This window comes from Seriola aureovittata, chromosome 17 (genome assembly GCF_021018895.1).
Source record: "Seriola aureovittata isolate HTS-2021-v1 ecotype China chromosome 17, ASM2101889v1, whole genome shotgun sequence".
Classification (NCBI taxonomy): Eukaryota; Metazoa; Chordata; class Actinopteri; order Carangiformes; family Carangidae; genus Seriola; species Seriola aureovittata.
This window is the reverse complement of record NC_079380.1, coordinates 14,909,888-14,922,362: the sequence shown is the minus strand read 5'-3', so window position 1 is coordinate 14,922,362 and position 12,475 is coordinate 14,909,888. Positions and strand designations below refer to the sequence as shown.

The window sequence follows — 12,475 nt, the reverse complement described above, 5'->3', positions numbered from 1 at the left end:
TTTTTCCTTTAAAAAAATTATAAAACTTGCTGCCAATGAATTTTGTCAATCAACTAATAAATAAACAAGTACCTAGTACAGGTCATGTTTGGAAAAGCTGCCAACAGGGGGCAGTTGTTGGTTCCTTTTCTCTTGGACGAAATATCGCGATAACACCTCTACATAAAACCCAATGGAACTTCTTATGGGTCTTCTTCCTGTTATATCGATCACGTAAGTTGGATGTACAGCCTTCCGTTCTGGGTCAAATCCGTCTTTATCTACAGCATCATTCAGCCAAACACATTGAATTTATCTATAAAATTACCGGAGAACACATTCTGTCAAACACGTAACATAGTTGTTATAACAATACAGCGAAACTCGAGATATTTATACATTTGAAGGGACGGTCACAGCTTGCAATATGGCGGCGGGTGGTGCTCGTGGGCTTGGATATTATGTTAAAAGAAATGTATACTGACAAATGCTGTCGTTGGTTTGCCGCTCAGAAATAAATTAATTTAAAAATGTTTTGTTCTGCAGCAAATGGCGGACGACGCCGGTGGTAGAGGAGGTTTTCGCGGAGGTTTTGGCGCTGGTGGCCGCGGCGGCCGGGGCCGTGGACGCGGCAGAGGCCGTGGCAGGGGCCGCGGTGCTCGTGGTGGCAAGTCCGAGGACAAGGAAGTAAGTTTCAGACCCTAAACCTTAATTTTGTTGTTTGATACGTAATGGTGTATATGTGAAACGGATGCTACGAGTAATGTTTAACGGAGTACCTGCTCTTTACTCTGTTAGTGGGTGCCAGTCACCAAGCTGGGCCGCCTGGTTAAGGACATGAAGATCAAGTCCCTGGAGGAGATCTACCTTTACTCTCTGCCCATCAAGGTAAGCAGTATGTGTTGTCCATTAGACTCCAAAGTATTAGATGAAGATGACACTAGCAAGGGAGGTCTGTCAAAGTGCAAAACTCCCCAGGATAGTCCCTTCTCAATTCCTTTCCAACTATTGTATGTGTTGGTAGCACTATTTTATTCCTAATGTATCATTAGATTTAGTCAGAGCACAGCATCATTTTCTCTAACACTATTCTACTGCTGAGCTTTGGTTGCTGCACTAATATAACTGAAGGTCTTATATTAGAGAACTATACGTTCTGCCATGATGGAATATCATGCAACTATAGATGGGTAGATATTCTCCTTATGAGCTGCAGGGGACCCTTACGTAATTCTCAACTCTCCTACCTTTTTTCATGCAGGAGTCTGAGATCATCGACTTCTTCCTGGGTTCTGGTCTGAAAGACGAGGTGCTGAAGATCATGCCTGTCCAGAAGCAGACCAGGGCTGGTCAGCGCACAAGGTTCAAGGTGAGTTTAATGAATTCTGTATGTCTCCATTTGTTACTTAGTGTCATCTTCTTGTAATGCTAATGTCAAACTCTAACACTGTTGGCCTTTGGCTTTGTTTACAGGCCTTTGTTGCCATTGGTGACTACAACGGCCATGTGGGTCTGGGGGTGAAGTGCTCCAAAGAGGTGGCCACAGCCATCCGTGGCGCCATCATCCTGGCCAAGCTGTCCATTGTCCCCGTCAGGAGAGGTTATTGGGGTAACAAGATCGGTAAGCCCCACACCGTGCCCTGCAAGGTGACTGGTCGCTGTGGCTCTGTCCTGGTGCGTCTCATCCCAGCCCCCCGCGGTACTGGCATCGTGTCCGCCCCTGTGCCCAAGAAGCTGCTCATGATGGCTGGTATTGATGACTGCTACACCTCTGCCAGGGGCTGCACCGCCACCCTCGGCAACTTCGGTAAGCAGCTTCTAAATTGGTTGTCTCTTCATCTGCGCTGTGTATCTAGTTTTCTCCTTGCTCTGCTCAGCTTCACCTCTGCAGTGGTGTAGTTGTCGTTATCAGGAGAGAAAGAAACGAGTATTGTAATGCACGGCAGAAAGACTGTCCTAGTGGTCTCCTCTGTTCCCCTTTCAGTGCTCAACATTTTTTTTCCAAATAATATTGCAGCACTATTGTGTGCTGGAGCCTCCATCTTAAGCATCAACTGATGGTTTTTGTTCACTCCTCAGCCAAGGCCACCTTTGACGCCATCTCCAAGACTTACAGCTACCTGACCCCTGATCTCTGGAAGGAGACCGTCTTCACAAAGTCTCCTTACCAGGTACAGTACACATCTTAGGCTTTTTGTCATGATTTCTAATATGTAAGGTTTATGTATTAACAGGCTTTTGTACCTTGTTCTTACTGCAGGAGTTCACTGACCATCTGGCCAAGACTCACACCAGGGTGTCTGTGCAGAGGGGACAGGCTGTCCAGGCAGCTACCTCCTAAACTTTTTGTACAGAGAATCGTTGAATAAACGTTCTGAAACAACATGTATTGTGCATTGTCTTATTTTGCATGTGGTGAGCTCATGAAAGAACAGGTGTGGATCAGAGATGAGAAGCACCTTACATGGATCAGGCAGTGTGGATGATCCATGTAACCGAGTCAAAATATTAATGGTGAAATTCATTTGGTGACATTATTTTGAAACTGACTAATCCATGAATCTGTATTGCCATAACTAACTGCTCATTTATTTAGTGTAATTTACAATAGCCTAATCCCTTCTGTAAAAGTTTGTCCAGCAACTCAAATTGAGTGAATCGGTTGGTGTTTGAAGGAAAACTTGATCGTGTGTGTGCAACACTCGAAAGTCTGACTTTTTTGATATCTTTATCTGAGGACAGAGCAGAAAGACAAATACATGATTTGTGACATAAATTTTATTTTACAATATTACACAGGACAGATTGTAGAACTGTTCTTAAGCACTCTCCGCCTGAGCTGCCATCATTCGTTCTTTTTGCTTCATTAGACATTTCCTCCCGTTGGCGTACACTCCCAGGTCGCCGTCTGAAAAGAGGCAGGTCATAGATATAAAACATTTAGTGGTAGCCATTGAAAATCTAAATTACAAATAAGACATGTCAATGTCCATGCAAAAAGTGTATTTTTGTTCATAAAAATGCTTGTGATTTCTCAGAACCCAAACTGCTGCCTTCACATGTATATCAATTCATATTAAAACTGACATGGCAATTCTCATTTCAGAAGCAGGAGCCAATGGAATATTAAGTTTGTTTTTCTTGCTTGAAAATAAAATGCTCTTAATTGTTTGTAATAAAGTAACTGGTATTTGCTGTATTCGGGCATGGTATGACATGTCGTGGGGATTCTTGAATGAAAGCTACTTGAAAAACACTAAAAACATGATGCTTACACATTTCCATCTTGTTATTGCACCACACATGTTGAAGCTACAAACAGCACAGTACTTACAGCGTGACTGGAAGTTCTTGGTCACCTCGTTGAACTGCTGTATGTCTTTGGCACAGTTCTGGTGGTAGCTGGCTCCTTCTCTCTGCTGACAGGCCCTCATGCGCTCCTGGATCACCTTCACGATCTCCTGGTCCACTTTACTGAGGAGTGAAGACAACAGTCAAGTTGATCCATACCAAACTGGGAAAATAATTCCTCGCTTGCTCTGTATCACAGGGGTATTGTCATGTCGCAAAATTAGAAACACTAAAATATGGACAAACTTGAGCTATGGGCCACCTACTGACCCCCAGCTCCACCTACACTAGCACTCGGCATGTGTCCTGCTATTGCCTTTAAGTGCCCATCGCCACACTCCAGTGCTATCCTTACCAACAGGGTTATTTGCAGGTCTTAAAAATTTTAAAGTATAGAGTTTAGTTTCCACAATAAAAGGCCCTAAAATATGTTTAAAAAGTGTTAAAATTGAATTACCAAAAGTCATAAATATTTATTCATGCCTGCAACAGACAGTTATAATATGTTTTTGTATGTTTTGTTTGCAGGCTATCAGGGGATGTTCAACAGCTCCAAACTAAAAGTGGGACTGTTGTGACAGAGGATTGTGCTTCAGGAGGTTGTTCAACCTTGTTTTGTGGAGTTCAGTTAGCACCAACAGACCTGTAGCAAACACTGTCACTCCTGTGCCTGCAGTAGCTCGGAAGCTCATCAGCTCAGGATGGACAAGTTAATGATTTTAACAAAAATTTACATATTTTATTGGTTAATCCATTTACCAGTTTCTGCTGTTTATCCCAGGCAAGTTAATTCAATTAATTAAATCGGAAGAAATTCTTGTAATATAATACTTAGAAGCACTGAAAAAAATTGATAACTCTATGCCATATTGTCACTGACGAGCTTGACCATGAAACAGGTATTAAGTTGCATTGTTTGTATTGTGCATTGTGTAAATTTATCTTTGTGAGCTCTGTGGAAATATTACAACTAGATTTCAACACAGGGTCGCGGACTATAAGACAGGGCCTCAAAATTAGGTAAAGATACAGTAGCTGCATTTGGCCCTTATTTATCAATTTATATTATATCAGTTAATCAAATTATAGCAAACAACCTGCCACAAAGTGAAACTGGAGTTTTAGAAGGAACTCGGGAACCAAAGGCATTTGCAACTTTGCACAGTTGGTAATCTATCCAGTGTGTGTGTGTGTGTGTGTGTGTGTGTGTGTGTGTGTGTGTGTGTTACTCTACTATGTTTGTGTGTTGTATGTAAGCCATGTATATTTATTCTGGTAATTGTCGCATCTAAGCATCCTGGGCACAAAATTGTCTGAATGTGTGTTTGATTCGTTACTCACTAGTCTCTCCTCCACTGCATCTCTGCCTCATAGTAGCAGACGTAATCTCCCTGCTGGCACTCAGTCAGGTCCGGGACACGGCGGAACTTCTGGTGGTAGTACACGGCCTTGTTTTTAGCCCGAATGCTGTCCACAACATCTGAATGAGGGAAGAAACACAGTGCTGAGCTTAGGGGAAGGCTATTCGGCATGGATATCTAGTACATCACCTCGCTAACAGAGCATACATAGCTAACGTTAAATCTCTCCATAGCGTTATCTCTACAAAGCAGAGCCTTGTAAATTAGTTGATGTATTATCATCCAAGGCAACAGCTGTGATATCATCGTTTAATGTCTAAACCCCATAACGTTTTGTATATAAAGCATCCCGGGGGCCCGATAGCTGTGTTGTTGTCCCTTTAGCAAGGTTAGCTCCGTTAGCTTTAGTTACCTCTAAATGTGGTGACAGGCAGGTCCACGGAATAATAGAAGAGTTTAGACAGAATAAGGGCCGGGTTTGGCAGCGCTGTCTGTTTGTCCACAGCCGGAGTCTGCCGAGGGGGCTCCGGGTATGCTCCTTTATCAAAATCTGAAGGCATTTTTCTTTATTTTGCCCAAGACTGAAGAAATCCTACAATTCGACCTCGACAGCTCTCCTTTCGAGGTGGCGCATGCGCAGTAGACACAACAGAAATGGCGAAATAGAGGTCAGCAAATGTAAAACTTAATTTTTAATCTAGTTATTCTTTATTTTATATTATTCTAAAATTAATACTGGGTACATATATTATGCGTAAGGAGGAGCTTAGTACGAGCTCAATAGCAGTATTTTTTTTTTTTTTAAATGGAGGTTGAAGGGTAAAGGTTACAGGTAGAGCTGTTGTACCGTTTAAAGGCAGCAGGTGGCGGTGCAGAGCTGCCAACCTTCAACCGCAGAGAACCTGGACCAGGCTCTGTTTGAAGAGTCTGTTAGCATTTCTTGACAAAAAGTCAATCAGGCAACTACAAAGAGACACAAAACTACTATAGAGAGACACAAAACAATTACAAAAAAACAAAATGATTACACAGACAAATACAGAGACACAGCAAGAGACAAAAACCAACTACAGAGACAAAACAACTACAGATGCACAAAACAAATAGAGATATAAAATGATCACAAAGAGAAGCCAAATGTTTTTCTCAAGAAATGCAGAGACACAAAATGAACCAACAACAAATAACGTTTTACTTCTCTTCCTGTCTGATGGTGTTGCTCCTCTGTAGGTGTGGAACCTTTTGCACATCTGTGTACAGGGACCGTTGTCTCAGAATTTGTCCATGCTACTAGTACAGAGTCTAAAAGCCAGTGAGAGTGTCTGACACTTAAAATGTTTTGATATTAATAATCAAAGAGCATTTAAAATGTCAAAAATAGTTTTTGTGTTCAGATTTGCCTATGTATGAGGTGCAGAATGCCGCCAGGAACATGAAAATCTCAAATTTGATGGCGCAGCACTGACAGAGATGTGTCTCAACTGTGAGATGACAAATAAAACAGCAGGCACATCTGTTTTGTTTAACTCATGAAGTTCTCCAGAGAAAGATACAGAACCCCATACGGCCACAGACACACCAATGCAAGAAAACCTGTAGCCTAATGTGGTTTTAATATGTAGGCTAATATTGTATATGATGCTGTGACATACTGTTTCCTTCAAGACTATTTATGTAGCTAATTAATAAACAATCACAACAAGACATGGCTGATAAAATCACATGGTCAAATCACACTCTATCAGTGTGTCAGTCCTAAAACAGAGCAGGTAGATTTTGGCCACATGAAAATTAAAACGTTCTTCTTCCTTTCTCTCTCCTTTCTTGGTTATATGGTTCCTGTCCACTGGGCCTCCCCACCACCTCAGACCTCAGGCTTTAACCTCTCTTCCCTCCTTCCTATTTTCTCCTGTCAGAACTTGGCAGAGATTCTCTTGTTTGAAAGCAAATACGTCTCCTCAACCGGGCCAAACACCAAATTAGAGCTCTTACACTGTGTATCATCTTATGTATGACCCTTACATCAGCACTGGTTCCTCTTTCTTTCTATCCCTCGACTGGAGAGTGCGTGGACATGGTCAGTACTCATTGTGGTTTTGGTTCTTTTCTGCTATAAAGGATGCATCATTGTTCAGTTTCACCTGTTTTTATCTTTTAGATGTGAGCATGTTTGGGTGATTTATGAGTTTGTTTGGTCATCTGGATTTCTAAGCATAGATGAAGTGTTTTGAAAAGATATCTTGTAATGGCTGCCTCTGAGGAGACCACGTGAAATAGTGAAATGGTGACTGCTTTTTTATTCAACATACCGTGCTCTGAGTTTTCTTTATTTTTTGGGCTGTGGCAGATTGCTGAATCACATTCAATGTGACATAGAAATCAACACAGAAAGTACAAAACACATGGCCTGGACAGAAGGGTGACAGATCTGAAGATTATGGGACCTGACTGCATGATATTCTGTTGATGTCCTGTTACACTTTAGGAATCTGAATATGTGAAGAAAATTAGGAAAACAGATCAAACACTGTGGTTAGAAAAACATGACTGTAGACAATATATTATGTACTGACTATAGTATGGGGGGCTATTCATTTTTCTCTGCATGTATTCCACATGCACATCTTCAGTGTAACAGACTGTGAAGGGTTGCTGACCAAACACAGTGTCTGCCACTATTGGTGCCATTAAAATGTACACATCTGGACACCATGCAACCTGTTACATATTTCTCCATCTGTCCATGATGTACACCTGCAGTGTATGCTTGACATCCATGTGTGTTGCCCTGTGCCAAAACATAATGAGAGAAAGCTCTTGTGGCATTATTGTATAAATCACTGCAATACATCTGTGCTTGTGTGAGTTTAATATGAATAAGTAGAGGACTTTGTGCGGCTTATGTCCTTTCTAGTCTCATCGCAAATTCCATGCACCCCGCCACGGGCACTTGGGGTTTCTACCCCACAAGCGTAGCAAGAAACACAGGGGCAAGGTGCGTACGTGGCCCAAAGACGACCCGAGCCAACCCGTCCACCTCACCGCCTTCCTGGGATACAAGGCTGGCATGACCCACACCCTCAGGGAGATGCACCGCACTGGTCTCAGTATGTACGGCTGGAGTTTATGCATCATGGATGCTTGGGAGGCTTAAGTGATTCTTGCTGTTTGCTGGGTTTCTCTGCCGTATATTGTTTATTGACATGTATACTTATCTCCTGTTAAAACGTCTATGCTTGATTGAGTTTTACTAAATGCTGACAAGATCTCAGCAGATGGATATTTGCCATGTTCCTCCCACAGAGCAATCAAAGCGAGAGGATGTGGAGGCAGTTACCATCATTGAAACTCCTCCCGTCATCGTGGTGGGAGTCGTGGGTTACATTCATACTGTCCGCGGCTTACGTTCCCTTAAAACCATCTTTGCCGAGCATCTGAGTGATGAGTGCAAGCGCAGATTCTACAAAAACTGGTGTGTGTAATTATATAGAGTTTCCTATTAATTTTCAAGTTGAATGAATTTGAAATGAAGTTCAGTTGATTCCACTCAATTACTGCTTGGGGTTTTAAAGTGGACTTGTGTTTACAATCTAAATTTCAGTGTGTCTTTCTGTGTTGTGTTACAGGTACAAGAGCAAGAAGAAGGCCTTCACCAAGTACAACAAGAAGTGGCAGGATGAGACAGGAAAGAAACAGCTGGACAAAGATTTTGCTATGATGAAGAAATACTGTTCAGTCATCAGGGTTATTGTTCACTCCCAGGTAGGCCAGCATTTCTTCACACTGGTGCAACACTCTGTTCCAAGTAAATAACTGCATGAAATAACCACCTTCACAAAGCACAATCCAGCCTTTGAAAGTACAACAAGTGCGGTCTCTTATCACATCTGTTTCCACGCCTCCTTCTTTGAAACGTTCCCTGCAAAAGGGCAGAGGTGTCAGGCTTAGACCACATGCAACGGAAAGAAAAGCTGCCACATCCCAAACCTCTTGGCTGCCGAGATCCAAATAACTCTGACTGTGGGGAGCACTGGGGGGTGCCGTCTCAAATAGCAGTTTAAAAATAAATTTAAAGGCAGAACCTGGCTGCTCACCCAGGCTTTGCCAGGTGAAACCCTTAATGTTGGCAGCAAACAAAATGAAGATCAGCCAGGATCTTAGCTCTTCACAGTGTTGCTAAGACCAGTCTTTCTCTGTGCAGTGGAGATTAGATCAAAATGTACTTTTAAAGCTGTGGGAAGTGCTTTATGTTATTACTGAAATTCAAACATGATCTCATGCTGAATAATAAGTCTAATTATAAAAAGAGAGTACTTGTAAATATAGTAAGTTCGAAGCAAGATATTTTCTGGAATCTCAGAGAAAACTATAGCTTTCCTAAGCTTCTACAGGCTTCAAAGGCATTTCTTCCTCATTTCAAGATGCGACTACTGCCCATAAAGCAGAAAAAAGCCCAAATAATCGAGGTGCAGCTAAATGGCGGTAGCATCTCAGACAAGGTGGACTGGGCAAAGGAGCGTCTGGAGCAGGCTGTGCCTGTATCTGCTGTCTTCTACCAGGATGAGATGATTGATGTCATTGGCGTCACCAGGGGTCATGGCTTCAAAGGTGGGAAAAATACTGCTGGTTGTGCTAGTCCAAAGAATTGGAAAAACAAATGTACTCAGATTTATAATCATCATATCAACCATGCACTTCAGGCTGTTTTACTCTTTTGGGCTGATAGGTGTGACAAGTCGCTGGCACACAAAGAAGCTCCCCAGAAAGACTCACAAGGGTCTGAGGAAGGTGGCCTGTATCGGAGCCTGGCATCCCGCCCGTGTGGGCTTCACTATCGCTCGTGCCGGTCAGAAGGGATATAACCACCGTACTGAGATCAACAAGAAGGTTAGCTGATGGTTAAGAATCTTTTTCACCCACAAGGCTTATTGAATATTAATGAATAATCATAAACAACATTATTATTAGTATATTTCGTAGGTTTACCATGATTTAATGTGTCCATGCTTGAGACCCTTTATGTCCTCACTTGTGTCCACAGATCTACCGTATCGGTAGGGGTGTCCACATTCAGGATGGAAAGGTGATCCGGAACAATGCCTCCACGAACTATGACACCAGCCAGAAGACCGTTACCCCCATGGTACTCCCATCTCTCTGTGACAAAACCATAGTGAAACAAATACATAATCGTATTTTCCAGCATATGAGAATTCAAATAACACTTTCTATGAAGCCCATATTGATAATGAATCACTGACAATTCACACAACTCATTGTAACGTTTGCATGTTACTAGTGGTATTCGGTCTTTATAATGCATAAGGGAGTATCATAACAGTCATAAGACTTGTAATTGCATGGTGCTTTCTGTAACCATTAGGTGATGAATGAGAAGTGTGGTTCCGGCACCACTATGGGTTGCATAGAACGTGATGCATTTCTCCCTGAACAGGCCTCACTTACCCTTTGCTCTCCTCTTTATTCTCCATTGTCTTTTTTCTGGTTATTGTCCCTGTAGGGAGGCTTCCCTCACTATGGTGAGGTGAATAATGACTTTGTCATGGTCAAAGGCTGCGTGGTCGGGACAAAGAAACGTGTCCTCACTCTCAGAAAGGTACAGTGTGATTTTGCAAGTCTATTTTTAGACATCTGTTGTTGTGTATTTCTGAAACTGTAAGTTGATTTACTCACAAAGCAAAAAGTGAAGCTCCTTGTACAGAGTTGCAGGACATGTACAGTATACACTCCCCTCCAAAAGTGTTGGAACAGTGAGGCCAATTCCTTTATTTTTGCTGTAGACTGAAAACATTTGGGTTTGACACCAAAAGATGAATATGAGACAAGAGATCAACATTTCAGCTTTTATTTCCAGGTATATACATCTGGATTTGATACACAACTTAGAAGATAGCACCTTTTATTTTGAACACACTCATTTTTCATGTGAGCAAAAGTATTGGAACATGTGACTGACAGGTGTGTATTGTTTCCCAGGTGTGTCTTATTACATTAATTATTCAAACAATAAATAGCACTGAATGTCTACGCTCAGTTTCAGTTTCAGATTTGGATTTTATAGTTTTTATATATAGCATTTATAGTTAGAGGTGTAACTAACATGAAAACCAGAGAGCTGTCTATGGGTGAAAAAAAGCAATTGTGAAGCTGAGAGAAGATGGAAAATCAATTAGAGCCATTGCACAAACATTGGCCATAGCCAGTACAACCATTTTGAATGTCCTGAAGAAGAAAGAAACCACTGGTGTACTAAATAACAGACATCGAATGGGTAGACCGAGGAAAACAGCAGCAGTTGACGACAGAAAAAAAGAAAAAAAAAAAAGAAAGAAAAAAGAAAGACCCTAAAACAACTGTTAGTGACATCAGCAACAACCTCCAGAGGGCAGGAGTGAAGGTATCAGAATCTACTGTTCGCAGAAGACTTCATGAACAAAAGAACAGAGGCTACACCAGAAGATGCAAACCACTCATTAGCAAGAAGAATAAGAAGGCCAGGCTGGAATTTGCAATTTGGAGACGAGCCTCAAAAGTTCTAGGACAAAGTTTTATGGACTGATGAGGTAAAGATTGACCTTTACCAAAGTGATGGAAAAGCTAAAGTTTGGAGAAAGAAAGGATCTGCTCATGATCCCAAACATAGCTAATCTGTGAAACACGGTGGAGGTAATGTCATGGCTTGGGCTTGCATGGCTTCTTCTGGAACGGGCTCATTAATCTTCATTGATGATGTAACACATGATGGCAGCAGCAAAATGAACTCAGAAGTCTACAGAAACATTTTGTCTGCCAGTTTAAAGAAAGATGCAACCAAACTGATTGGGAGATCATTCATCATGCAGCAAGATATATGACCTATAGAGCATTTTACCTGCTAAAGAAGAGACTGAAGGGAGTAACCCCCCAAAATAAACAACAACTGAAAGAGGCTGCGGTGAAAGCCTGGAAAAGCATCACAAAAGAAGAATGCAAAAGTTTGGTGATGTCAATGGGTCACAGGCTTGATGCAGTTATTGCAAGCAAATAAATATTAAGTCTTATACACTTTAATCTATTTTAAGTCTATCTGTTTCAATACTGTTGCTCACCTAAAAGGTTGCGTTGGTGTTCCGTTACAAATAATGCTATCTTCTAAGTTGTGTATCAGATCCAGATGTAAACACCTGGAAATAACTGTTGATCTCTTGTCTCATATTCATCTTTTGATGTCAAACCCAAATGTTTTCAGTCTACAGCAAAAATAAAGGAATTGGCCTCACTGTTCTAATACTTTTGGAGGGGAGTGTATGTATATTTATCTGTGTTTCTCCCTCCCAAGTCTTTGCTCGTGCACACGTCTCGCAAGTCCAAGGAGACGATCGAGCTGAAGTTCATCGACACCACTTCCAAATTTGGTCACGGCCGCTTCCAGACTGCTCAGGAGAAGAGGGCATTTATGGTGAGCGTGAGAAAAGTTGGGTGCACACTCAAATCTGAATACCAGGAAGTGAGGAGAAGAATGGCTTGTGCATTTGCATAAATAAAACCAATATTTGTACAAAAGGGGTGCCCCCCCCCCCCACAGTGTTGACATAACTCCTTAATCATTCTGCACTATTTCAACCTCACACCTCTGGTTTATCTGCAGGGGCCACTGAAGAAAGATATCAAGAAGAAACTGCCTGAGCCGCTGTGCGAGGATGCCTGAAAAAATATACTATATCACACAATAATAAACCTGACTTTCAATTACACTGCGTAGTTATTCCATGTAAAATGTTTAT

The 12,475-nt window shown here is 41.8% G+C and overlaps 3 protein-coding genes across 3 annotated transcripts; 2 read left to right on the top strand and 1 right to left on the bottom strand.

Moving 5' to 3' along the window:
• The first annotated feature begins 503 nt into the window (after positions 1 to 503).
• rps2 (ribosomal protein S2) lies at positions 504 to 2,364 on the top strand. Its single transcript, XM_056402502.1, has 6 exons — positions 504 to 666; positions 778 to 867; positions 1,241 to 1,348; positions 1,453 to 1,786; positions 2,059 to 2,150; positions 2,240 to 2,364. The coding sequence occupies exons 1-6, from the start codon at positions 529 to 531 to the stop codon at positions 2,318 to 2,320; spliced, it is 843 nt and encodes a 280-aa protein (XP_056258477.1). The 5' UTR covers positions 504 to 528; the 3' UTR covers positions 2,321 to 2,364.
• Positions 2,365 to 2,739: 375 nt separating this feature from the next.
• ndufb10 (NADH:ubiquinone oxidoreductase subunit B10) lies at positions 2,740 to 5,339 on the bottom strand. The gene is made up of 4 exons (XM_056402503.1): positions 5,104 to 5,339; positions 4,672 to 4,810; positions 3,314 to 3,453; positions 2,740 to 2,887 (listed from the first exon to the last, which is right to left on the bottom strand). Exons 1-4 carry the CDS (start codon positions 5,249 to 5,251, stop codon positions 2,799 to 2,801), a joined length of 516 nt encoding a protein of 171 aa, XP_056258478.1. The 5' UTR covers positions 5,252 to 5,339; the 3' UTR covers positions 2,740 to 2,798.
• Positions 5,340 to 6,683: 1,344 nt separating this feature from the next.
• On the top strand, positions 6,684 to 12,445 carry LOC130184710 (60S ribosomal protein L3-like). Its single transcript, XM_056400752.1, has 10 exons — positions 6,684 to 6,768; positions 7,606 to 7,798; positions 7,995 to 8,163; positions 8,318 to 8,453; positions 9,113 to 9,299; positions 9,418 to 9,578; positions 9,733 to 9,834; positions 10,213 to 10,308; positions 12,031 to 12,150; positions 12,340 to 12,445. Exons 1-10 carry the CDS (start codon positions 6,703 to 6,705, stop codon positions 12,397 to 12,399), a joined length of 1,290 nt encoding a protein of 429 aa, XP_056256727.1. The 5' UTR covers positions 6,684 to 6,702; the 3' UTR covers positions 12,400 to 12,445.
• The last annotated feature ends 30 nt before the right edge of the window (positions 12,446 to 12,475 follow it).

Excerpts from the sequence above, each read along its gene's own strand:
- rps2 (XM_056402502.1), top strand. The coding sequence starts at position 529 with ATGGCGGACGACGCCGGTGGTAGAGGAGGTTTTCGCGGAGGTTTTGGC. Across the intron at positions 667-777 it reads GCAAGTCCGAGGACAAGGAA|TGGGTGCCAGTCACCAAGCT; the intron begins GTAAGTTTCAGA and ends TTACTCTGTTAG. Across the intron at positions 2,151-2,239 it reads TCACAAAGTCTCCTTACCAG|GAGTTCACTGACCATCTGGC; the intron begins GTACAGTACACA and ends TTCTTACTGCAG.
- ndufb10 (XM_056402503.1), bottom strand. The coding sequence starts at position 5,251 with ATGCCTTCAGATTTTGATAAAGGAGCATACCCGGAGCCCCCTCGGCAG. Across the intron at positions 4,811-5,103 it reads GCCTGTCACCACATTTAGAG|ATGTTGTGGACAGCATTCGG; the intron begins GTAACTAAAGCT and ends TCCCTCATTCAG. Across the intron at positions 2,888-3,313 it reads CAAGAACTTCCAGTCACGCT|ACGGCGACCTGGGAGTGTAC; the intron begins GTAAGTACTGTG and ends GCCTCTTTTCAG.
- LOC130184710 (XM_056400752.1), top strand. The coding sequence starts at position 6,703 with ATGACCCTTACATCAGCACTGGTTCCTCTTTCTTTCTATCCCTCGACT. Across the intron at positions 8,454-9,112 it reads GGGTTATTGTTCACTCCCAG|ATGCGACTACTGCCCATAAA; the intron begins GTAGGCCAGCAT and ends CCTCATTTCAAG. Across the intron at positions 9,579-9,732 it reads GTACTGAGATCAACAAGAAG|ATCTACCGTATCGGTAGGGG; the intron begins GTTAGCTGATGG and ends TTGTGTCCACAG.